This window comes from Pavona decussata, unplaced genomic scaffold (assembly GCF_977016875.1).
Source record: "Pavona decussata unplaced genomic scaffold, jaPavDecu1.1 SCAFFOLD_102, whole genome shotgun sequence".
Classification (NCBI taxonomy): domain Eukaryota; kingdom Metazoa; phylum Cnidaria; class Anthozoa; order Scleractinia; family Agariciidae; genus Pavona; species Pavona decussata.
In genome coordinates, this window is record NW_028145517.1 from 1,147,647 (window position 1) to 1,173,922 (window position 26,276).

A 26,276-nucleotide genomic window follows, 5' to 3' on the forward strand; every position below is an offset into this window, starting at 1 on the left:
GAAACTCTTTAAAGTTTAAAATACTCTTTAAGTAACCTCGTGACTAGTGCGTTATCCCTGATCAATATCTCTAAAATTTAATTACGGAAAATGTATCCGTTTCAGGGAAACATCAAAGCGTGGGGAAAAAATCTGTTTTTTGTTTCATAAGGACTGGAACTGCCTTATTCGTTATGCACCTGAGCCCTAAACTGTAAGCCTAACACCTACTTAAACCAGGAAGAGGAGAGTCTTTCAGACGGAGTGTAGTTTATGAAGCACCAGAACGCTACTTTAACTCTGCAATACTTTCAATGTCATATCGAGTACGGCGAACCTTTTTAACCCACTTGAAGAAAAGTTAATTCTTTCCTTATCTTTTCCATTTCAATTTAGAAGCGGCTGTTGAACTGATAACGACCAATGACAAGATGACAGCACAGGAACACATTAATTGTAAGCTGTCAGCGCTGAAACTACCACATGAGTTAACAATTGCAAGTGATTTCACGTGGACAGGATTACCTTCCTCATTCCACGGAGGGGAACGTTTAAATAGAGATGCCAAGGGCCCCAAGAGGCACTGAGCTATCAGTTAGAGGTTGGAGCAAAAGCTAGCGGTACAAGAAGCAAGATGCAAGCAAAGCAAGTCTTCGCTTTCTTCGCCGTCCAGGTGCTTTCTCTGCAAATGTATTTCATTCAAGGTAAGCGGCCAAAAATCGATCTTTTATTTCGAATTTGTAGGCAGTTTCTGTGAAAAAGCGTTGTATGAAATGGCTCCATTTTTCATTTCGACACTAAACATTCATGCAGCGAAAATAAACGCGGATCTTCGAATTTATCCGTTGGGGTGAGTTTCATGAAAACAATATTTTGTAGCCCCTTTATATTCAAACACGCTTTTCTTTTTGTTTTCCAAAATGCAAAAGATGTTACACAGACCCGTTTTTCACATTAACTATCTCCATCCTCGTCAGAAACGCTCAGCTGATTTAAGTCATTTTTTTTTTATCGCTTTTCCATAGAATCAAAACATTGTTACTCGTAATTCTTTCTCCGTAACTCTGCATTAAATTTGACACCATGCAAAGAACGATAGCTGGGGTGTGTTCTTTAAATTTTGATCATGCGCGTTTTCTTTGAATTGGAATTTTGATCTCATCCGAACAGTATTTTCGAGCGCTGTAGGGAAGCAGATAATGACCGAATGTCAAATTCAACTCATAATCGAATTTTGTCTGGTTGATGTCAGAGAGATGTTTGGAATTCCAAACTGAACCGACATGTCAAGCCACATCACCGAATTAAGGACTCGAATTTGATAAACATAAGCAAAAATGGCCAAATATAGTGTTTCCTAGTCTTTAGCAAAGGATTAAATAAGAAATCTATCGTTCTTTGTTTGCGCGCGCGATCGGTTCAGCACGAAAATGGAAACGCCTGACCTCATTTGAGAACGAGTTTGTTTACTCAAAGTATTGGCTTTCACTAATCCATAGAGACCAAAAGGTCTTACGGCATTTAATAAGCATTAACATGTCTGAGCGATTAGGACGTTAACTCCAGAAAAATAATATTTATTCAGGGTTTCTCATTAACTCATCTTAGCTTCCTCATCCGAAGACTTCTTTTACTTTAATTCTGACATTTTACTTAAAGTCTGACAAACTTGTCAAAAGTCATCTTTTAATTGTCTTTTTCAACCAGTTTAATCGACTCCCCCATTTAAGCATTCTGAACCGAGTAAAGTGGTTGCACGTTTTCAGCCTGTGGATGAATCGCTATGTGTGACCTTTCAAGCAATAGCTGTCTAGCAGCGCTTTGTTTGTTATGACAGGATAGCTCTAACTATTGAGCATGTCAATGAAATCCTTATCTTAGACTATTTACATGGAAACTATTGATCAGTACAACTTTCCTTTGATGCCGGCTATATTTGTTATATTAATTCAAAATATTCAGATCGCTGTTAGTCGATCCTAAGTGTAATCAGACTCTCCGAGTTGAGTGAACGACCCCGTGATCTAAGTGAAATGCAAGAATAAGCTGTGCTTTTTCGGTCGCTTTCACTGTGGGTTCGCCTGAGGTGTAACTGTTATCACGTCTGCCTTGAATGCAGAAGACCAGGGTTCGACTCCTCGCCGGGGAACCATATTTTCATTTAGTACGTTATATCTTGCTTTTACACGTTTACTTACGTTTGTTAGGCTCTGACGTTTTGGCCTGAGAATGAAATCCTTAAGTGTCAACATTCAAATGAAACTATTTAGCAGTATTTTTTTCCATTCGTAAGTACATTGCTTATATCAATTAACTTTCTTCTGCTAAATGAATTTTTCCTCAATTTTTATTCTTGGTTTGTAGTAGTTCCTTGGGGTGAAGGGGTGTGTGGTTTTGGTGTTGACAACTTACTTCCTCTTGCCATCAATTTCATTAATTTAACTTTATTTTCACAGACGAGAATTATTAGCACTGCTTTAATCCTGAAACCCGTTTAATTTCAAACTTTTTAGATTAACTAATCTCGTTAATTGCTTCACTTTAAATTTTAATACAGTTTTGCCTTCGAAAGATGCATGATCTGTTGCTTTTCGTCAACTGTCTAGAGGTTGATTTACTTAGCTCATATGTATCCAGAAAGCAAAGTAAAACCTTCATTTGACTCCCAGCCGTGAAGTCGTCACTCCAGCAAATTAAAAGTAATCGCTTCTCAACTTCCTCATTCCGTAAAATCAATCTTATTCAGTTTGGCAGATTAATGCTGGGTTTGTTTCTCTTCTAATATATGTGGAAATTTCAGGTAATCGCAGACTTAGCTCACTGTATTAGGCAATATGAAGGCTTTTTTTTTTTTTCACGTTAAAATGCTTTAAAAGTGTGTTAAGTGACTTGATGAACCCATTTTGACCGCAGATATCACTGAATCAGTCTTTCAATGGCCTGGACTGAATCATCTTTTAATTTTCTTGGACGGGATTAATAACCCGTAGCATTGCAGATTCAAATTGCCTTAACTTTTAAATGTCGCGTCAGGAGGTGACATGAAGCATTCCACTGTGTAACTAAATATCTTTTGCTTTGCCGATGAGTTAAATTTAGTATAGCGCCACGCTGATTGACTACGTTTTCGATATCCTCACTTTTTTAATAATAATAATAATAATAATAATAATAATAATAATAATAATAATAATAATAATAATAATAATAATAATAATACTTTATTTATATAGTGTAATTTCCAGCGATGTCCAATCGCGCTATTTTTAACTTTAATTTTCTTTAAAACTCTTTTAGCTTGCCTTAGAAATCGTGTGGTTACGTATTCTGTACAAAATATTTTTCTTCCTGTCAGAAAAAACAACCCTATTTCTATTTGAGATTTGTTAATGTAAATCTGTGAACACTGAAAGCTATGAAGCGTTTAAGCTGTGAAACGTTTTGAAAGTAACATAACTAGCACAACTGACTTGGCTTATTACCATTGAGGTAAAACTGAATCCTACGAGTTCTTTCCTATGGATAAATCCAAGCCTAAAACAGCGAAGAGCTGACTGAAATACGTTACTAGATACCTCGTGAAGTTATCTGCTTTCATTCTTGATTAACTCCTGAATCCGGACGAAATCAATCATTTACTTTTTCATTGAGAAGGAAGTTTCCATCAAAAACACGTTTCAAGCTTTTTAACTACCTCGTTGATTAATGGATGTGAGATAACATAAGCATAATTGTTAGGTACCTTTCAAGACCGAATGTATTTCACAATTTTAGGGGTAAATTTCCTCACTGAGTTAAAGAAACAAAGTAAAACAGAAGAAAGTTAATTAAGAAATTCGGAAGAAAAGGGAAAGCTATATTATATATCTGAATTGCATCTATAGATAGGTTTTTCGTCATTATGGCAGAAGTAAAAAAATGGCACTCTGGTACAGATTGTCAAGGAGAGAGGTGTACAATCTTTCGTTCTATCTGTTCTTATTGTAATTGCAACAAGAAGCGTCAACCGTATTTCAATTGAAATGATTCTTAAGCTTTGTGCATCTGTCCGAAACCTTCTGTCGAAATTCGCTGCCAGAAAATCTGTGTATAATCTCTTTTCAGTACAACTGTTTCATTGAATTTATCCAGAGCAGAAACTCTGATGCATATGAGAGATTTATTTCAGATATTTCATAAGCCTTTTTGGCCAAACCCTCTGGACTAACAGACGGATGGTGATCGATAGTCAGAAACACTGAGAAACAGATTGACAGAGTTTGCATTATAAAAAAAAAGTCATAATTTGTCGTTCTGTCTAGTCGAAAAATGGGGGGCATAACCGAATACGGAATTTGGATTGCACAGAAATTTACATAAATCGCCATTTATTTGTCAATTCTTGTCAGTTTCGAACCCTGGGTCCCACAGTAAATATGGCTCTAGGTTTGCAGTCTGGTGCTGTATCGTTATTCGGTCTATTTTACTCTTCAAGATAGTCCTATTGACCTTTTTAACCCGTCCAATTAACGCTGCTAAGCAGTAACTTCCTGGGGTCCTTTTTAAAATAAATATGTCTCAACTTAGAAGGTACTTCTAACGTTCTGTGTCTCTGGATGAAACCCTTAATGTGTGACCATTTCAGAATTTTCGCTGCTTATTCTTTACTTCAGCTTTGATTTGGGGCTTTTGAGCGAAAGGAACGTTTCAAAAACGAAACTTTTTTATCTTTATCATTCTTTGAACTATTTGGCCGTCATTTGTTATCACGGTAGCATTATCTAACCTCGCGGCTAATTTCAAACATCCATGGTATTACTTGGTCAGTCAATTTTGAATACTTTTCTCTTTTTTTCTTTGCTTCCGCATTCTAAAACACTTAAAAAAGTGACATGAATCAACAAAGTAACTGATATGATCTTTTCATTGCCCCGATGAAAATAATCCTTTGTTTTTATAGGCGGAGATTATTCTCAACGAACATGTCCTGTAGCGTCTCACTCGGGAGCTCTTTCAAGTGTCATAGATCGACAAGAACACAAGGGCTACCGACTTTGTTTGTGAAATCAATCCTATATTTCTCTTAATGATGAAGGTGTATTAAATCGTAGCGAAGCAGCAAAAGCCGATCCACCACCGCCGGCTGAATATGTTAATCCTCAAACTTCGAAGCTTTTAAGCTTGAAAGTAAACATGATATCAGTTTACTTGTAAGTTTTCTCGAGATGGTCAATTTACGGGTTTTCAGTGGGTTTTCACGAAGATTTGCGATGCATTTCTCAGTTGAAAGAAATGGAATGTTACGTGTTACTGCCTCGTGAATATAAAATGGTAGATGTGTCACTAACTAAAAAAATACATCTTACCATTTTTCAGTTTTATAAACTCTGAATTGCTTAGTGTAACTCATTTACTTTCGTCTGACATGATCTTTCTTCGTCCAAAGAATGTCCATTCCAGATCAAACCATTATTCTTTTCTTGTTTATCAAAGGATTAAGAGATGTTTCAAGCATATAAATATGCGTTATTGACCAAGCGTGAGGTCAAGATGGCTGGATATTGGCCAAGTTCTTTTTTTGCGTTTTTATGGACCGAGACGAAGTCGAGGTCCATAAAAACGCAAAAAAAGAACGAGGCCAATATCCAGCCATCTTGACCGAACAACCTTGGTCAATAAAGGATTTATTATATGGCTTTACCTTCAAGTTAAAACTACAACAACAAAACAAAACAGGACATGAAACTTTTCTACTCGGAAAGAAATTCTTCATAGCCGGCCGGTGCAAGATTTATTTTCAGTACATTTTTGGATTAGCATGTAATCGTGGAAAACGAGGAATCCTAAATTATCTTAGGGCTCTAACTTTATAATGGCTTAAAGGGAGTGTACAATTATTGAGAACGAAAAATTTAGATTTTCGCAAGAGCGGGAAGATTTGAATAGAGTCCGGCAAACTCGCCATTTTCAGCTGATCGCACGGTGGCGTAAATAATAAACATTTTTACACAGTTTTCGGCTTCTAATCATTAATTCTTGAATGAAACAATAGATTTTGAGATTATATGTAAACACAAGCCGAAAAAAAGAGCGGGTAAATCAGAAAACTGGGCGAAACTTTGATAAGATTTTGTTGTTTACAACAAGCAAGACGCGGCTAAATTAAAAACGTGAGCTTCTTCGGGAAACTTGAGAAAAATACTTTTCTGAACTGCTCTAAACACTTAACGCATCTTTCACTACGCTATGATTTAAATACAATCATTGCAAACCTAGAGAATTTATCAATTTGGCACTCGACTTGAGATAATTGTTTTTACAAAATCAACTCTATCTTAAATACTACACGCAGAGCAACTCACCGGTTCAACTCACATTCATTGTAGCTGAAACAACATTTTCACTACACCAGGACGATTCCATTCTCTTTCCTTTCGTTTAGGTAAATGTTGAGAGTTTACCGAACTTTTTAGTGAGCGTTTTCCCCCAAAACAACGAGAAAATCGAAGAAAAGATTGCATTGTTGTTGGGATTAAACTTTCGATGCCAAGCGAACGGGCAACGGGTAATCCCGAGCGGGCAAGATAGCACCATCTTGCCCGCTCGGTTAACCAATTTTGACTCATCTTGCCCGCTCGCGGAGCCAGCCATATAATAATGATAAATACCGTGTGCCCAGTACACAAATAGTGCCCAGTCTTCTCTCGTCATAGAAACGCCTGGCAAATAATGTTCCAACAGATTCCAACGTTTGCCGGAAATCTGGGGGAGTTTTTGTACAGTATTTCGCATAAAAGTAAGGGATTTTCAATCATGATTTAACCTGACGAGCAGTCGAACACCGATTTGAAACCTTTTTATCGAGAGAGGGTGCACATATCGCTCGAAGTTGATCATTTTTCCATTTCAACTTATTCTGTACGTTCTTGTCCGAGCGGCTTATTATTCTAACGATGAAGCTTATAAGGTTTACTTGGGCTGTTGGTGGAGTGAAAAAACCGAGAAAGTGGCTAAATTGGTAAGCAACTACGCCTTCATATACCTTTGTTTAAATCCTTTTAACGTTTTGTTTAGTTATTCATCTAGAAACTAAAATAAGCTTAAAGGCGATACCAATCACATTAATCTGGAAAATGTTGTTTCTACACGTAACTGCCTTGAGAGGCAAAAAACTGAGAGTCTGTTTAACCTTGTTTAATATCTTAATATCTTTAATATTAACAACAACTTCAGGCATTAATACATTTTATGGCCTGGTCCAACAGATTGCAATTACTAATTTAAGCAATAGAGCTTTTAGGTAAAACTTGGCATTAAACTGTTATTTGAAAGTTTATATTTTTTCGAAAAAAAAAAACAAAATATCTACAAACTCACAAAATCCAAAACAAAAAAACAAAAACAAAAAATGAACAACAGACAAAAAGGCCTGAAGAGCATGCTCGAACAAATGCTTTTAATTTTGACCTCCGCCGGATATGAAAGAAAATACAAACTAATTTTCAGGTTGTCTGGCTACAATTTGGGGTTATAACGCAGACATGACGGAGGCGGAGTCATATTAGAGTATCTAAAAGATAAAGTGGATTTGCCTTAGTCAGTAATATACACTAAAAGAACCTCTGTTTCCATTTTCATAAAGCCGCTGTTTTTCAAGCTGGAAAAGTCAACATTACTGACACATCGCAAAACAACCATGGTTGTCAGTCAGTATCTTTCAAAACGCAGTTCCAAGGTTGGGATGACGTTAAGGTAATGCTGACGCTCAGCCACGGAAGCAAATACATCAAGATTCATGACCCAGCAGCATTATGGATAAAGTCGGTGTCAACTTCCGGGTTTGAAGCCTGTGTGCGTGAGGCGGGAAGTGGCTCTGGTGGTGCGTCTGTGATCAGTTGGCTTGCATTCCAAGGATCATATGATGGCATACACTCAGGCATCGTGGGCTTTGATGAATTCACTTCGAGGACGCAGTGCAAGCAGATATCTCTTGGCAGTCAGACAAAAGTAAGCTATGATCTTGACCATAGAGAAAATTGCGAGTACGGCAATTATAAAATAAGGACACGAAGCATTCACGTTATCGGTGCAAACGCGGGAAAGTACGGGGAGGGTTTCAACCCAAAGCGAACTTGCACAAAAAGTAACAAGCAAGAAAAGCTAAAGCACAATTAGATCCGTGGATTTGATTCTGATTGGCTAAACTACAAATTATCTGATTAATTAGAACCCATTGCCCTTATTTTTTCCCATGCAACTATAGAAATGAGCAAATAGAAGACCAAACTGAACTCTTTTGGCACTAAGATCACGCTTGACACATATTTCAAGGTATATTGCTACACAGTAGGAAAATAGATTCGACAAAGCTCGGGTGGCTGTTTTCGTGTGTGAGATGACTTGTAGACGTGTTTTACTGCAATGGGTACAGCATTTCCTTTCACGCCCAATGCTAATAAGATCTCGGCTTAATTTAGTGAAGAGAATGTGTCAAAAAGTCCTAATTTCTTCAATATTGATTAATTTCTGTCATTCCAGAACAAGCCTCAAGTGTTTGTAACAGTACAACATGAACATTCTGACCGACCTTATGATTCGATGAATATATGGCTCGAAGACGTCCAAAAAAATGGGTTTGTCGTCTGTTTGAGGGAGTTTATGACCTTCGATGGCATCCATTCAGACCTCAAAGTGGTAAGCAAATATCTATAACCTCAGTTGAGGTGAATACGAAAGAAAATTGTAATCTAAACGAAAGGCCTTTTAAAATAGTAATACAAAGAAACAATTCAAGAACACTGACAATCAGTAGAAGTCAGTAGAAGCTCAAACTCGAAAGCACAGGTTTGCCAATCTTTGAGTCTGGAGTTCCCAACATGAGTCTGCCAACTTAAATTTGCCTTGTCGAGACGCCTATAGACTAAATCATACACAGTTAGAGCAGTTTCAATTGAGTGTCTTAAAACCAAAACCAATGTAATAACTTTGACCAATCACAGCACATTTAAACAGCGCAACGAACCAATTAGAATTCGAAGCAAATGAATGTAACCGGCGCCAAGCACGGGAAAACACGTGCGACCATGTCGTGGTTGGTTTTGGTTTAGTTTCTTATTGGTTGAAAAATTGGCACGAGTTTGGTTAACCAATCATAGAGTGCAGTGAAGCAAAACCAAAGCAATTACCAAATTACTTTCGACACTCAATTGAAATTCGCTCTGGTCGGTTTGAAAAGGTGTTCTTATGGCCCAATCTACCAGTCGTGGTTATACTTCTTTAAGTTGAGATAATCCAATTAAACTTTTAGATGAAACTTTCGACATGCTATTGGTCTAGTTGGTTTAAAACAGTTTCTTCAGCTTACAAGTATTTTTTTTTCCGACTAATTTCTCAGCATTGGCTGGCATATGACGAACTCCCTTCCTCTTGGAACTTTACTGAGCGAGGAAAACTTCATTTCTCGGGACTTGGTGCACCGAACAAGAAAAATAATTACGCTTTTTGCCAGGTACGGACTGGTTTAGCAATAGCGGGAATGTACTGGGGATGGGGTTTACTGATCATTCGATCCGTGGTGTTCTGTTTTCATCGAATTTAGAATGGAGAAGAGAATCGTAAGTTACTTCACCTGTTAAAAAGGTATATTGAACGTTAAAATAAAATATGGTACAATTTCAGTCCGCGCTTAGTATATGCACTTTAAAAACCTTTTCTTTTTTGATAGAATTTGAGTTTTAATTATGTTGGTTGGGGTTCTGTTAAACGTTCTAATTACCAGCGGACAACAACACCTCAATGGATTTTGTATTTGGGGGATAGGCCATGAAACAGCTTTTTCCTTCATTATTTCTTGCCATTGCCAAGCAAATTTCTATCCTATAGATATCTAACAACGTATTTGCTTGTTGTTTTCGAGCAAGATAAAACCTATCTGACGAAATTATGGAAAGAAAATAATATCAGCACAAGGTTTGAAATCTTGGCAATGATATGATACTGGGGCGAATCGTGCTAATGAATCTTATCACAAGGCCTTGAGTCAGCATAAATAAGGCTTGCACTTGTTAAGTTAACTTGATCAAATGCCCTAATTTTCTTTTAGTCAAAATAAAAAATTCCCTTATTTTTTTCTCAACTAGGATTTAAACTTCGAGAACCCGTTCTACGAGCCGCCCAGTATCCTGGTGTCTGCAAGCCACGACAACACTACCAGTGCATTGTGGGACAAGTCAGACGGTCGCTACAGCAACGCTTTAAATGCTTGGGTAGAGGTAAAAAGCCATAACTAGCTCTTGTGTTAAATTCTACTTCAGTCATTTTGTTTTAAATTTAGGTCTATGGACTTGAACTTAAACGTTCTGGATCGAAAGGGGCTAGCACGTGACGTCGCGCTTGCTTACGTGAAAGGGCTCTTTCTCGTTTATTTTGTTCCCCAAATTCCTGATTATGCACACGCATTCCATAGAAGCCGTTTCAGTTGGTTACAAGAGCCTCTCTAAGGATTTATAGATGCATAACATTGTTTAAGTGTTAGAATTATGCGCTCTATATGCTAATTGCCCATTACAAACCACGTGACATTCTCTGGAGAATCGATCATTGTCTTTATCTTTTTGGAAGTAAAGAAGGCATACCAGCGCTTGAATATTACTAATTTTAAAAGAAACTACTTACTAGAGTGTCGTCAATGATCTTGAACGGGGTAACAAAACAACGAAGGGAATAAGGTCTATTGGACCATTCACTATACAAAGCAAGGCTGTTTCGCTTTAAAACAGCATAAAAATTCCTAGTGGGTGTAATTGCTTGAGGTTTCTCGGAACAAAAGGACCAACAAGTTATTCCTTTCTGATGTAGGAAATCACCCGGAGGTCTTTCAAAGTGTGCATCAAGGACAGTCAAGGAATAAGCAATTCCCACGACCCAGTAACAGTGGAATTCGCTGTTATCGGAGGTAAATATTGTCAGCTGTAAGAGAGTCATGTATGAAAGAAGTACTTGTTTATTGGAATTAGCGTACCTCGGTCTTCAATTTCCTATTTTGTCCTTTTTAAACCTTCTGAAATAAACAAGAAATTCCCCAGGAGTTTAAAATTCCAATCTTATCTTGCTATGTACAAATTCGTCTGACTACGTTGTCAGAGGGCTTACTTTTACACATTTTAATGGGGTGCTTTTAAAATTAACCCAGGGAAGAGGAGTAGCTTAGTTGAGGAAATGGGGTTGTTTTCTGCAAAGGGTTATTTTCTGAAAGTATAGTTTCTAGCGTCGAAGAGGGCCTAATTGGATTGGAAAGGAAATTTTAATATAAGAAAAACTATGTATACAATTAAAGGGTTTTATTTTATGATAATCAAGATCACATTCCAAACCTCTTTTTGTTGAGTTTGTTTTCTAGCATGAATTATTAATTAATGAGCGGTAACATTTTCAAAGATAAGAGGAAAGATTATGAGAAAGAGTTACCATGCCGTTGTAGCGTGTTTTACTATCATTCTAGCCGTTACTATCACTAACATTTATTTTTCACGCACCCAAAGAAATCGATCCATGCAACAACGTTACATGTGAATACCATGCCATCTGCAAGGCGTACGACGCATTTGATGCCCGCTGTGTGTGTGATGACAATTGCCCTTCATACGAGGAGCCCGTGTGTTCGTCCAACTCGACTACCTTTAAGAACAAGTGCTTCTGTCTCCTGGACCTATGTCAGCGCAAGAGTAACCACACCCTCTATCATCCGGGAAGTTGTACAGGTAGGTCGTGCATTTTTCTCAACAGGCCAACGTTTAGCTAGAATTGCTAAGGCTTTAACTGACTAGTGAACCAGAAGATTTGTTTGGAGGGATGTGTTTGAACTATTGTTTGGAGAGGCATAATGTGAGGCGGGGAAACGGGAATAGGCACCATTTTTCGAAGTCTGGCATAAAGTCTGGCATACTATGCCCTCAAATACCACACCTTTAAGAAGCCATAAATAAAGCATATCTATGTTGCTTAATTTCCCACTGAAAGTCAAATTAAGCTTCTCCTTTTACAAGCATTGAGAGTCGAAAGTTGTCCCTTGATTCACAATCTGGCATCCAGCCAGTATCCTTCGCGTTTCGCCGATGTATTCTGCGTCACAGCTCTTACATTTGATGTTAAAGACCACACCAACTTTTTTTCCCGAAGCGATGTTTTGGTTTTACGAGGTGTTGATGGACGGTACGAGGCGGGTTAAAAAAAAGACTTATATTCCAATTGTTTGAAAGTCCTCTGAAGTTTCCCAGAAACATTAAAAATCGCAAATACGTGTTTGGGTACAAATGCAAATCGCCCATATCTCAACACACCAGACAGGGATCCCAATTTACAAGATGCAAGAAACCAGGTTAATTGTGAAAGCAGCATGTTATCGAAATTTATGGAGAGTGGAAAGCTAGTGTCAGTTTAAGGAGAACAACCCCACTGCAGTATGTCAACAAGATATCGAAACTGTTCAAAAGGTCTGGAGAGCAGTCCTGCAGTCCCGCCAGATTATAGGGGAAAATCCGACGTAGATCAACCCGCCTTTGTAGCTGAATAACCTTTTTTAATATTTGTGCAAACGCCTTTTTCAAAACTTTGTCAGGGAACTACTTCGTCCTGTTTGGTTAGTGTTCATTGACTTTGATGTTATAAACTATGCATGGATACTCAGAAAAAGAATTTTCATGCTGTTATTCCTAATTGACCTTAAGGTTTTACAGTGTATTGATTTTCCAAAAAAAAAAGGGGGATTTGAATACTTTCTTCTAATGGAAAATTTTGTATTGCAATGTTTTCTCTGCTAGGTTTTCCTGTTCAGAGAGGACGAGTAACCTTAACTCGGAGCATATCATGGGCGGAAACAGCATGTGAAGATGTGAATTTCCGGCCCTTTTCGTTCTATCCGGACAAAGAAGTGCACGTGCAAATAACGACTAATTACTGGAACATCACCAGAAATAATTACGTTCACGAGGCTACAGTGTCTTGGGTGGAAACTGTTAGTCACAAGAATTTTAAGGTAATTTTAATGCCGATATGCTTGAACTACTTCTTAACCCTTTCAGCCCTAACAGTGATCAGCATCAAATTTCTCTTTGTAATATCAATGCTTATTCAACCCCAGAGGTCTTGATATTTTAACAGCTTCTCTCCAGTATTTTTTATTAGAAAAGTATGGAGACAAATAGGAGCATTTGTTCTTTGATATAAGGGGCTTTAGGGTTAATAAGAGAATCACGAATGATATTAAGGACGGTGCCTGCTGATACAGAAGTATTTTTACGCAGTTTATGACTATGCGAGAAAAGCAGATTTTAGCAAGAGTTATTTGAATCCTGAAAGAAAACTGGGGGTAACCACAAATTTGTCAAAGATAATTAAGCAACAACAATTCTAAAAAGCGTTTTAACACAAAACGAGGTATGGAAGCTCAATTATCTTTAAAAAATTCGTGGTTATCCCCAATTTTCTTTTCGGACTCCAACTGAACTTTTGCCAAGACCTGCCTTTTCTGCGCAAAAATATATTTGTTTTAGCAGGTACCGCCGTACGAAACTCGAGTTTCTCGAACCATCCTGAGTTGCACAGAGCGTATTAATACGCACTAGGAAAAGGAGGCACCGTTCTTGGGTTTTTGCCAGAGCTTGAAGAGGATTTGTTTGATTTGCCAGTCATAGGCTAATTCCAATGTAATCACATATGGGTCAGGTCTTTAGAAAGACCTCGAGCGCATTCTGTGGTTTCTGTTGATCTTGAGTAATACTCCAATGTAAAGTATTCATATAGAAAACAGAAAGTTGCTTTTGACACTGTTGCCTGTTTTCTAGTCTAACCACTCCACTTCTTATACTTTAGGTATGCGTGACAGCGGCAGGAAGAAATGACCGATCTACCAAAGAGTTTGCGACCGTGGATTGGATGGCCTACCAGGGCGCACCGGATGGAGGCGTTGCAGGAAAAATACGACTGCCGGAATGGTGGACCGGATCTCAATGCGAGGAAATCACACTTCCTCAGGCAAGGCTTTAAACATACACCGTTACGTTGTGCTTTAACACCCTGTTTTTAATCTATCATAAATGTATGTAATCTTAATCGTAGATTAAAGTCTTCAGCCTGAACCTTTATTGACTCTGAATTTGCCTCAAAATTTGTCGCTATAATGAATACACTTCATTCCTTACTTTATCTGATGTTTCGTTTAATTCCTTCTTTAAACAGGGTAAATTTAGTACCACACCCACAGTCTTGGTAACGGCAAATCATGTCAGTGCCTCAAGCAAGCATGATGCAGCCAGTTTGTGGGTAGAAAATGCCACAAGTTCATCCTTCTTTATCTGCCTCCGTGAGCTGCAGAACTACGATGGTCTGCATGAAGACATTTTTGTGGTATGTTAATAACAAACTATCAAATTGTTCAGTTGCAGTTTTCAATTGAGTGTCGTAAAATCAAGACCAACTTTGTTGCTCAGGCCAATCACAGCAGACCTAAAGGATGACACATTAATAAGTAGCAGTCTGTAGTTTTGTTTAAAATAAACGGTGAACGGAAGTTCGTAGACAAACTTCCAACGTAAGCAGCGTGAAATGGGGATCTTTTTTTCCAACTGCGATCTGTTCAGCCGGATGGACTCACCATTAATTTTAGCTGCATTTGAAATGTAACTTTATGCATGTCTTAACTATTACTGACACTTTTTTTACGTTTATTTTAATATCACTCCACCCAGATGTTTAAATTGGTTTGTTTAGTCTTCCTGTCTGTTTTGTTTGTTTGTTGTTGTTGTTGTTTTTATTTGTTTGTTTGTTTTTTTTTTTTTTTTGGGGGGGGGGGGGGGGGAGGGCTTTTTTTGGAAGACAATTGTTCCCAATAATAAGAGCAGTAGCTGATATTAAAAGATATTTTTCTAACTCAGAGCTGGATAGCTTTCGAATCAATCCGTCGCTCTCTGCTTGATATTTAATTTGGTTTTCCTGCCTGTTTTTTTTTTTTTCTTGTTTATTTGTTTGCTGTTGTTGCTTTATTGTTAGGGTATGTTTTTTTACGAAGACAGTTGTTCCAAATTATGTAAGCAGTAGCTGATATTAAAAGATTTTATCTTTCTCAGAGCTGGATGGCTTTCGAAAAAATCCATCGCCCTCTGTTTACTGAGACCAGCAACGTCGACTTTCCAAACGACAGCCCCATTTCCTCAAGCTACAACGGTGCATTCTGTAAGGTAGGACGATAACTCTGAGAAGTAAAATACTTAACGGTGGAATAACTGTTTTGGAACTGAAATCATTCAGTTTATTTAAATGAGTGAACGCCCAGGAATTTCCTGATTTTGAATATACGACAGTATCTCTATAACGACGAACAAACCAAGCAAGGTTAATCAAAAACATATTTTGGTTCAAGAAACAATGCAACCGTTCTTTCAGGGTTGCCATTTATCAGGACAAAAAAATTAGCGGAATTTCACTGACCAAAAACCAATTTTCCCACACCATCAAAGATAAATCTTTCATTGTTGAAATTAAGGCCTGTGAAAAAAGGGACATTACCTTTCGCAACAAGAAATTTTTTTGTAAACCTTGTGGCAAGACAAACATAAAATCCCCTGTTTGTTCCAGATGTTTGCATGACCATGAGAACCCTGGGTTTTATCTATACCGTCCACAATAAAATCTTTCAAAAAGTCAGATATGATTTTTAGGTAAAGTAGTGTCTTAGCTCAGTTGATCGTAGCTTATTGAATTCGTAATACATTGCAAATTGATAATTTATCTGAATTGCCTTTTACCTTCATCCTTCATAACCAGTAGCGTAAACCATTTATGTACCATTTACTGGTAAATATTTGAAAACTAAATATTTTTGTTACTCCTTACTTTAAATTTCAATGATATTTATATAGGATGTGCAGTTTGTAAGAAACTACGACGAGGAACCAGTTGTAATACTAACAGCCAGGCATAACTCGGACGGGGACAACCTAAAACCAATATACATGTCTGTAACTGCGTGGATAGAGGTATGAGTAACCAGTAATAAAATGTTGACCATTTTTAAAGGGGAAGTATCAGGCGAATTTGATGTCATTTCAACACCCAAAAATGTTTTTCTGTCATCAGAAACATAAAATAATTGTCTAGTTTTGTTATAAATTATCACCCTAGCGCAATTGAACTGTCTATTAGTGCCTCTGGTTAGAGACAGAGTTGCTCGGAATAAACTGAAACTTGAAAAATGTTAGGCTAACGTTTTTTCAAGTTCTCGCATTTTTGTTTTCAAAATGCGCAAGAACAGATCACGAGTTGTTCTTTTCACGAATTGAGTTGATCTCTTTCCTCTCGTTGTTCTAAAATTGTTTTGTAGCTACGTGAAAGTCTTATTTTACCATTTTTAACCAAACAGGTCAAAAACCCCATGAGACTTCCCCTTTAACATGTGACGTTCTTGGTAAAACCGTTCTTGAAAAGCATCCCATTTCCTGCTGCCTTACCATGCTCTGTTTGTTGTCCTCAGCACATCAAGACAAGCGAATTCCGCATTTGCCTTAAGGAACTATTCGCAGACCGGCATGATCCCGCAATTGTGTCATATGTAGTGCTAGCAGGTAACCATTTTTCAAATTAACCATGTAGTATTATTGCCCTCCACATATATAAAGTAACATACAAACACCTTCAAATAAGTGACAAAGGCATACTCGGAAAAAAATCCGAGTGCTCCTATCAGGAGTTGAACCTAAGACCTTCCGATTACTAGTTCGGGTGCTCTACCACTGAGCTACAGCAAAATGCATCTATAAACACTTCCACGTTGCACTGTACTGTCAGGAAATTTTTAAATTACATTATGCATTAAATGCGATTTTATTGTTCTTATGCAGACGTGTGTAAATCTGGTTGGTCGTACTTTGGTGGTATCTGCTATTCAACTAGTCAGTCATGCAAGAACTGGACCGAGGCTCAGAAAACCTGCCAAGCGTACAGCGCCAACCTCGTCAGTGTTAGAAATCAAGAAGAGAATGTCTATTTACAGCATCGCATGAATGGTGCCAAGGGCTGGATTGGGTTGAATGACAGAGGTTCAGAGGGGACTTTTGTCTGGGCTGATAATCAGGCTAACGATTTTACTTACTGGGCAGCGAATCAACCCAACAACTTCAACAATGAAGACTGTGTTCACACATTGGGAGTAAAACATAGCTTTCTGTGGAATGATGTGGGATGTGATGCCTGCCACAATTACACTTGTTCTGGAGGTATTGGAGAGCCTTTGCTTTGTGACGTTGACTGACTGAGAGACTGACTGACCGACCGACAGAACGACTGACTGACAGAGTGGCTGCATTACTGACCGACTGGTTGCTTGATTGATCGATTGAAAAAACTGGTGCTTTTGTTTTTCTTTCCTTTCAATAAGATTTTGATGAATGTGGCGGAAACAACCACCACTGTGACCAGAATGCAGTTTGTACAAACACTGTGGGCTCCTACAAGTGCCAGTGCTCTGCAGGATATACCGGAGACGGCGTATCGTGTACAGGTGAGAGGTTGTAGAGTAGCTTAAGGACGGTGCCTACTATTGTTACTGCGCATACGTTCTGCGCATCTCAAGATACTCAGGTTTCCTATGGGTTGTGCCTACTAATACAGGAATATTTTTGCACGGTTTAAAACTACATAGAGAAAGCAGAACTTAGCAAATGCTTTTGGTATGTCAAAAGAATATTGGGGGTAACCATGCATTTTTCAGAGATAATGAAGCTTCAAATTAGGAAAAAATCCCATACATTGCTTCATATTTTGGCGCTTTGTAGCAATATTATTGCTTAATTATCTCTGAAAAATGCGTGGCTACTTCCAATTTTCTTTTTGGATTCCAGTAAGCCTTGCTAAGATCTGCTTTTCCCGCATAGTCATAAACCGCACAAAAATACTTCGGTATTAGTAGGCACCGTCCTTAATATGTGTGGCACAAATGGTAATGTAATTGTCGCGCTTTTATGCAATAACATTTATTATTAAAAACTAAATCATTGTACAATGCAATTCAAGAGATTTAATTGGCTTAGCGGCTATGGTATATGAGCCATTATACCATGTGCGAGAAATAGCGACCGTAAATTGCCTTCTGGTTGTTCTTGCAAAGCGAAATCAGCAAGATCTAGCAATTTTTCTTGATTGTTTTAAATAAAACAATTATCCCACTCGCGTTTGTTGGATATGAGATGATTATAGCCAACTCGGCGCTACGCGCCTCGTTGGCTATCTATCATCTCATATCCAACGCGCGCTCGTGGAATAATTGTTAAATATTCTGCATTGCCTCCCAACACCCATATATAAAGGTTAAAACCGCTAGAAGAACTTATGAAGTAAATATCTTTCATAGACCCGTAATAAGATTTTTACTGAGAGGAAATTCACCCCTCATTCATCATGAGCTGCAGAGCGAGTATCGACAGTATCGAGTGTTGTACCCATGTGATAATGATATCGGGCCCAACTTCCTTCGAAGTGCTCTGTTACTTTTATGATAAGTCTGGGACAATTTCACGTCGACAATTTCAAGCGTCAAGGAAAACGGGATGTGAAAACAACTCAACCTAGACTTAAAGACACCAACCTGTTATCAACCAAGATTATCAGATGCGTATAGCCCTTGTTAACCCTTTAATGCAGATATAAACATACAAATTCTCGCCACCACTAGTTCGATAATTATGTTACAGTTATTGTAAAAGAAGTTGAGAGAAATTAATGGAGAAGAGGAATTTAGTCATTCGGTGTACTAACAGTGTATAAAGGATGAAAGCTTGGCTAAGTTCTTTTCTGTTCTGTTAACTTTCCCAGATATCGACGAATGCTCTGCAGGTCATTCGTGTGACAGCAGCTCTTCATGTTACAACACAGATGGGTCGTACTTATGCGTCTGTAACAGTGGCTATACTGGGGACGGACGAACCTGTCGAGGTTAGGTGTTTGTTAATCTGTCCCGACCTCAAACATGCGTTGCAAAATTTACTTTACTATAGAACAGAACTCTTGGGACCCTGCGTTCCTACCCTGGAAGTAAAGGAAGTGTTCATCACAACATCAGTTTGACCATACCTTGTTTAACCCTTTTGGTCCCTTACTTAGTCCTCTTCATCCCCTGTGGGACATAAGTTAACAACAATATCTTTCCGTTTAGCCCTGTTTTGCGCAGCATGTTGTGCCCAACCCCACGTGAGTTTTACCTCACTAAGTTCAGCCATAACAGTTCGGCGGCAGGTGGTTTTTGGCCTACCAGGTTTCCTTTTATCAGAAAGGTGTCCAACTCAGGGCAACCTTAGGGATACGAGTCTGATCCATTGTCAGTACGCGGCCCAGCCATCGGATTCGTCTAGATTTGATTTCCATGACAACACTCTGGCAACCAGTTTTTCTGTAAATCGTTCTGCGCCCCATCGTCTTTAATGATGTGTCTTGTGGTCCCAGGAGTGATCAACTTGTAACTTCTCCTTATCACATACGTGTAGACTGATTTAGGTACCATAATAGATGCTCCTGCTAATGTCTAAGTATTTAGTCCTCTCATGAGGAGTCTCCATGTTATCACACACTGAAATCGTGCAGCTCAGCTTTTCTTGGTCTTTCTCTTTACATGTCATGTTTGCAATAATTCCCATTATTAGAAAACTAGATTATTGTATAATGCGATTTCAGGGGATTTAATTGTCTTAGCGGCCATGATATATGAGCCATTACAACATGCCCGAGAAATAGCGACCATTAAATTGTCTTCCAGTTGTCCTTGCAAAGCGAAATCAGCAAGATCTACACAATTTAGCAATATTTCTTGACCGTGTTGAATAAAGCAATTATTCCATACGCGCTTGTTGGATATGAGATGATTATAGCTAACTCGGCGATACGCGCCTCGTTTGCTATCTACCATCTCATATTCAACGTGCTTTCGTGGAATAATTGTAATTATTAAAAACTGGATCATTGTATAATGCAATTGCAGGCATTTGATTGGTTTAGCGGCCATGGTGTATGAGCCATAATACCATGCCCGAGAAATAGCGGCCATTAAATTCTCTTCTGGTTGCTCTTGCAAAGCGAAATCAGCAAGATCTAGCAATATTTCTTAACTGTTTTTAATAAAACAATTATTTCATACGCGCTTGTTGGATATGAGACGATTATAGCTTACTCGGCGATACGCGCCTCGTTTGTTATCTACCATCTCATGTTCAACGCGCGTTCCTGGAATAATTGTTTAATATATCGTTCGTTTCTAGAGTTCGATAATTTAGCATCCCTACTTAATATCGTTCCTAATAATATCATTCCTTTTCTAGATATGGATGAATGTTCACTCAACACTCATGACTGTGACGCCTACGCGTCCTGCACTAACACCGCAGGTTCATTCACCTGCACTTGTGACGTGAATTCCCATCACATTGGAGACGGGAAACACTGCTACGCTCATCGTAAGTCACACCTACAATAATTATTGTGTCCTAGACTTTGAGTTTCTCTTTAAGCTTAGTAACTCAACACATTTTAAACTCAAAATATGGGCCTTTTACGTTGTATCTGACTGAACTGACAAGCTAGTAGAAGCGATAGGGCAAACAAAGTATTTTGATTTAAAAAGATTTAATAGATAAGTTTGCGAACTCAATGCAAGTCTGTCAGTATATAAACTGTTAATGAACGGTAAAAGGAAAGTTCCCTGGAGATGCGTGAGACTTGAAAATGTTATCGGATACGATTGATATAAAAAATAAAAATAAAAATAAATTTCAAAAAGTGATATTTATTTTTATATCAATCATATCCTGTAAACTGTAAATGCTGTTGTTAGCGAAACACAAGACTTTGCGTCTTTCTCGCCTCTACGTTTCATACATGTATGTACATATATACATCCTTTATCCTACAAAAAGGGGGCAGTCTCTATAGGTCAAGTCGACTCTTTTTGCTGGGAGCGGGAAGCTAAAATTCTCAAAAGTAACAACAGGTGGATGACGTCATTTTACAAGACGGCACCAGTTACGTAAAATTGCAGCATTTTAGTTCGCGGTCCTTTGCAGTTTATTCTTTCTCTATTATTGAGTTCACTTTATTTTGTCATTATTATTTAGGCATGGTTCATTTTCTTAATTCGCTTTTAGGTGGCCTTGATGATTCCCACATTTTGGCCGGTGACACCAGCATGATGTCCCAGTTGAATTCCTGGCTTCTTCCCCGCTTACAGAGTTCGGACAAGAGTTATTGGGTGCTCTGCTGGAGAGCTTCGCGTGATGGCTGGGCTGGATCGACCTTTCACAGCCTATGTGATAACAAGGGACCCACAGTAACCATCATTCACGTTTCAAGCTATTACATTCTTGGAGGATATACCGACCAGTCATGGATATGTATGTAAACTATGTAATAATGGTACATTAGTATTTTACTGCCGTTAAAGCCGGAGCTGAACCTTCCAAGGAACGTTTAGGAGGTTTCCGTGAAAAATCTTTATTAAATCTTCAAAAATTCGCTAAACGCGCTACAATTAGATGGGTGCAAGATGCAGGAACGGTCAATTATGGCCAAAATTAAAATCACGAGAAGGCGACAAACGGGCAAATTTCATGAATTTGCAGAAGAAATAAACGCTTATCGACCTCATTTCTTATTGAGCAACGATATGCCTTTTTTCCCTTGTTTATATTATATTAAAAATGTAAGAAATCAAATTAAATCCTACCGCTGAAGTATTTAACTTTTTTAACCTCCCACTGAAACGGACACCTCCAGTTGGCTCACACCCACCGCTGTCACCCACTCGGTCACGTGGGTGACAGCTTACGGTACACAGTCAACTGAAACGGATAAAAAAAAACATGATGCAATTTAATTCCATTTTGTTCATAATTGTATGGGAGAAATCTTTCTCTTGTTCCGACTGAATGGAAAGTAAATAACAATTAGATTTTCGGTTATCAAAATGATGTGGTATTCAGTGAGTGACAAAGGTATATTCGGAAAAAAAGGAAATGTGGGTTCTCCCAGCAGGAGCTAAAGGCGAACCGTGCAAGCTATCCCATAATGAAGTAGGTTCATGTGATAAACGTACTGCATTCTGCTAGGATGTGAATGTCAATGTCTAGCATATGCACATTTAAACTCCGACTTTTTTTTCAAGTCATGTGCCCGTACCACTGACTTAAAAACAACATTCTCGTGTTTACCAGGCTTAAAATATACCCTTACATTGATTAGATAAATATTGCCCTTGTAAAAGACGGCAAAAATGTTGGCAATTCGTTAATGATTTCGTATCTGACCAGCCACTTGCTACACGTGACCGATACTGTAAAATGTACCTCTAGCAAGTGCAAACCTGTTCACTCGACTCCTCAGGGGAGGGTGGGAGGGTGAGCGGCTGTGCACAAGCTAACTTTGCAATCCAGCTGACTAGCTTGTGTACTTCACCTATGTTTCCTCATGAATTCAATGAAGTTTTGTAACTGAACCTTGTCGTATCAGGACATGTTAAGTCCCAGGAAATGAAAATTCTTTCCTTTCCTTTTTTTAACATAAGGTACATTTCACAATCCCAAGGCATCAGCACAATCCATCAAAGTCACAAAAAGTAATGACGTTTTTCACCTAACAACCCTGTACGTTCGCCTTGGAGCTCGCCAAGGACAGTAATAAGCGTAAAACAACTATCTCAAGAGAGCTCAGTGGCTCTTATTTAATTCCTGCCACTCAGTGATGAGATCAATCCATAAATTCTAAGATAAGGTCAGTTGCGGACGCACCCTTATCAAATTTATATTTAATCGTTTTTCCAACTTTTATTTTCTTTCAGGGTCTAGTGGACAATACGTGTACTCGACAAACGCCTTCATATACTCACTGAGAAACTATTATGGATATGGATACTTTAAAAACGACGTAAGCACTAGTTACGAATGCGCCACATACAACTATTACTACTATGGTCCAACCTTTGGCAATGGGCATGATATTCATGTCGCAGACTATGCAAGTAGCAATTGGAATTCTTACACTAGTTGTAACATGTACTACAGTACTTACTGTGACAATAATATCTGGTCCGGAGGCTATAATTTCAACCCAAATGAGGTAGAGGTTTACTATGAAGTGATTGCTTAGACTTGAATGTCGTGTAAACCACACCAGTTCAGTTTTTATTTGACTGAAATCTATTGATTTAGTTGTGTTGAGTTGTTTTCTCACAAACATTGTCATTCAAACTAAAACAGGAATTTCTTTTAAGCACTTCTTTAAAGTAAAGGTTTTTTTCTTGCTTGTATGAGGAGCTTAATCAGCTTTGTTTGCATATTTGTGAGCCTTAAGGATTTCGGGAAAAAAGTACTAGAAGTTTGAGAAGAAAATTAAGATGCCCAGCGAAAGACATCTTTGGGTCTTGTAGTTTTTGGTTATGCATTTGGTAAAAAGCATCGTGTTTTGTTCTTTGTGCAATTAGTATGCCAGCTTGCTCATCTCTGGAAGTGTTTGCTGTGAAATAATAAACCCAAAGTTAGAAATCAAGAATTTTCCGGAAACAATTAATCAATTCCTTTTTCAATGCAATTAATGGACACAAACTTTTAAAAGTGATCTTAAAACATCAAAAGGTTATAAAGGTTTCGAAACCGAGATCATCTTGAGGCTCACGAAATGAATTTGTATGTCAAAGTAACTTACAGTAATTGACGTGCATAAGACTGAGGGACAAGCTAGGTCACACTTTTTTGGGTAACGGAGTCTGCTTGTTGCACACAAAATCTCTATTCAACGATACGACAACAACAAACAAATTAAATAAGTTGAAAAATGTAAGACTTAAGTGAATTTGAATAATCGTAATGTGATTTGTTCTTTGACAAAGTCCGAGAGGAAGAAGATTTTAAAGAACAATGTAAGACTTAAGTGAATTTAAATAATCGTAATGCGATTTGTTCTTTGACAAAGTCTGAGAGAAAGAAGATTTTAAAGGACAATGTTAGACTTAAGTGAATTTAAATAATAGTATTGTGACTTGTTCTTTGACAAAGTCTTAGAGGAAGAAGATTTTAAAGGACAATGTTAGGCTAAAGTCAATTTAAATAATCGTGATGTGACTTGTTCTTTGACAAAGTCCGATTTTAAAGGACAATGTAAGACTTAAGTGAAATTAAATAATCGTAATGTGATTTGTTCTTTGACAAAGTCCGAGAGGAAGAAGATTTTAAAGAACAATGTAAGACTTAAGTGAATTTAAATAATCGTAATGTGACTTGTTCTTTGACAAAGTCTGAGAGGAAAAAGGTTTAAAGGACAATTGGTGAGTTTTTCAATTGAGTGTCGACAGTTATTTCGCGTTTGCTTTGGTTCTGCTTTACTACGCTCTGTGGTTGGTTGGCAAAATTCACGTCACTTTCTCAACCAATGAAAAACATAAGCCAAATCAAACGTGACTTGTTCGCACGCGTTTTCCCGCGCTTGGCACCGGTTATAGGTATTTGCTCTGAATTCTGATTGGCTTATTACACTGTCTACTCCTATTGTGATTGGCCAGAGTATTTACTTTGGGTTTGACCCTACGACACTCAAATGAAAACCGTCACTTGTCACCACCACTTACCACATGGATTTCATGTACAACCAATTATTGGTTTGGCATCTCTTGAGATTTTTCCATATCAATAATGTCCACCGATATTCAGTTTTCGATACTATTCAGAGTATTAAGAAGTACCCTCAAGGGGTGAAAATTTAAAAATTCTGGTCACCTTCCTCTCTTTTACATGGGCCGTGCTACACCGGAGGGAGGTCATATTTGTTTAATGCGAACAATAGGGTCATCAACAGAAGAACGGCCTTTACTTTGATTGAGGTTTTTTGAATAAATCGTAGAGTAGTTTAAAATTGAGAGGCAGAAAACGAAAACCAAACTAATCGCTCTGGACGATTAGTCAAAGTAGAAAACAACAAGAGCAAACAATGTAAACTAGACCTTGAACATAGAGATAGGGATTGTGTGAATTTTGGTATTTTCGGTATAAGAGGACTGTCCGTAATAGCAGAGGGAGAGGTTCGACAGTAAGGGAAGACATGACCAGTTTTTTTCGTTCTCTTTATCTGCTGAAAAGGTGATGCAAGTTTTTTTAAGTTTTTATATGTAGTATAAAAGCAACAAATGACTGACGCATCTCGGTTTCTGTGCTGTTCACCTTCCCTTAATTTCTGTTTTACTTTTTTTCCGTTAGCGAGCGTCATATCTGATACCCCAACAACAGTCATGCTCAAACGATTATTTAACTCTCTAGGGGTTGAATAATTGTTTGACCATGATTTTTGGTTTGCAATATCGTTTTGGTTTATTGAAGTGTCAAACTAAAATAACAGTAAACGAACCACTAAATGGGGCACTATAAAATACAGAGAGGTTTTCACGTTTTTATTGCAGTAAACAGGACTCTTATCCCAATTGTAGTAAGTTTAATCTACCGCAATCAGGCTAGAACATCGTTTCCTGCATTTTCTCGCGGTATATAACTTGCAAATTGACAGCAACTCTGTAGTTGGTATTGTAAACAATGTTTCTTTCTTTAAAGAATTCTTTAGAGTACTTTACCAGTCGCTTACAGCTGTAACTGATTCATCTTTGACAAGTCAGTTTGAGAATGATTCTTAATTTTAATGTACTGTATTTTATGATACTTGATTTGTATGCTAAAATTGTACTAATGTTTTGGCATATCTTGCTGTAATTTGGTCTATATTTGTTCCAGGTATTTTTCATTACTTATGTTGTAGAGCTCTATATATGCGAGCAGTTTTATTACTTAATTGTTTGAGCAAGCTTCTTGAGTTGTTAATCACATCGTCAACGGTAGTCAAGAGTCATGTTGGACTAATGTTATGGCATATCTTGCTGTAATTTGGTCTACATTTGTTCCAGATATTTTTAATTACTTATGTTATAGAGCTCTATATATGCGAGCAATTTTATTACTTAATTGTTTGAGCAGGCTTCTTGAGTTGTTAATCGATATCACATCGTTTACGGTGGTCAAGAGTCATGTTGGACTAATGTTATGGCATATCTTGCTGTAATTTGGTCTATATTTGATCCAGGTATTTTTAATTACTTATGTCGTAGAGCGCTATATTTGCGAGCAGTTTTATTACTTAATTGTTTTAGTAAGCTTCTTGAGTTGTTAATCACATCGTTTACGGTAGTCAAAAGTTCTGCAGAAGATGACTGTATGGTTTTTAGTAGCTACCAATAAACGAATTGCTTTAGCTGA

At 37.9% G+C, this 26,276-nt stretch overlaps 1 protein-coding gene across 2 annotated transcripts; it reads left to right on the top strand.

Moving 5' to 3' along the window:
* Positions 1–531: 531 nt before the first annotated feature.
* Positions 532–26,276, top strand: LOC146471514 (uncharacterized). Of its 2 annotated transcripts, XR_014866666.1 has the most exons (20): positions 532–683; positions 7,601–7,965; positions 8,497–8,652; positions 9,353–9,466; positions 10,098–10,229; positions 10,816–10,912; positions 11,499–11,717; positions 12,777–12,991; positions 13,828–13,989; positions 14,194–14,361; positions 15,081–15,191; positions 15,873–15,989; positions 16,484–16,574; positions 16,851–17,225; positions 17,387–17,509; positions 18,820–18,939; positions 20,316–20,450; positions 21,138–21,383; positions 22,826–25,693; positions 25,870–26,276. XR_014866666.1 is itself a non-coding variant. In XM_085119981.1 (19 exons), exons 1-19 carry the CDS (start codon positions 614–616, stop codon positions 23,131–23,133), a joined length of 3,324 nt encoding a protein of 1,107 aa, XP_084976107.1. In that variant the 5' UTR covers positions 532–613; the 3' UTR covers positions 23,134–26,276. The 2 variants fall into 2 exon arrangements, 1 of the variants encoding a protein (XP_084976107.1); XM_085119981.1 differs by having other exon boundaries at positions 22,826–26,276.

Bases quoted from the DNA above. Each gene is read 5' to 3' on its own strand.
- LOC146471514 (XM_085119981.1), top strand. From the start codon at position 614: ATGCAAGCAAAGCAAGTCTTCGCTTTCTTCGCCGTCCAGGTGCTTTCT. The intron at 12,992-13,827 runs GTAATTTTAATG...CTTATACTTTAG, and splicing joins TTAGTCACAAGAATTTTAAG to GTATGCGTGACAGCGGCAGG. The intron at 15,192-15,872 runs GTAGGACGATAA...ATATTTATATAG, and splicing joins ACAACGGTGCATTCTGTAAG to GATGTGCAGTTTGTAAGAAA.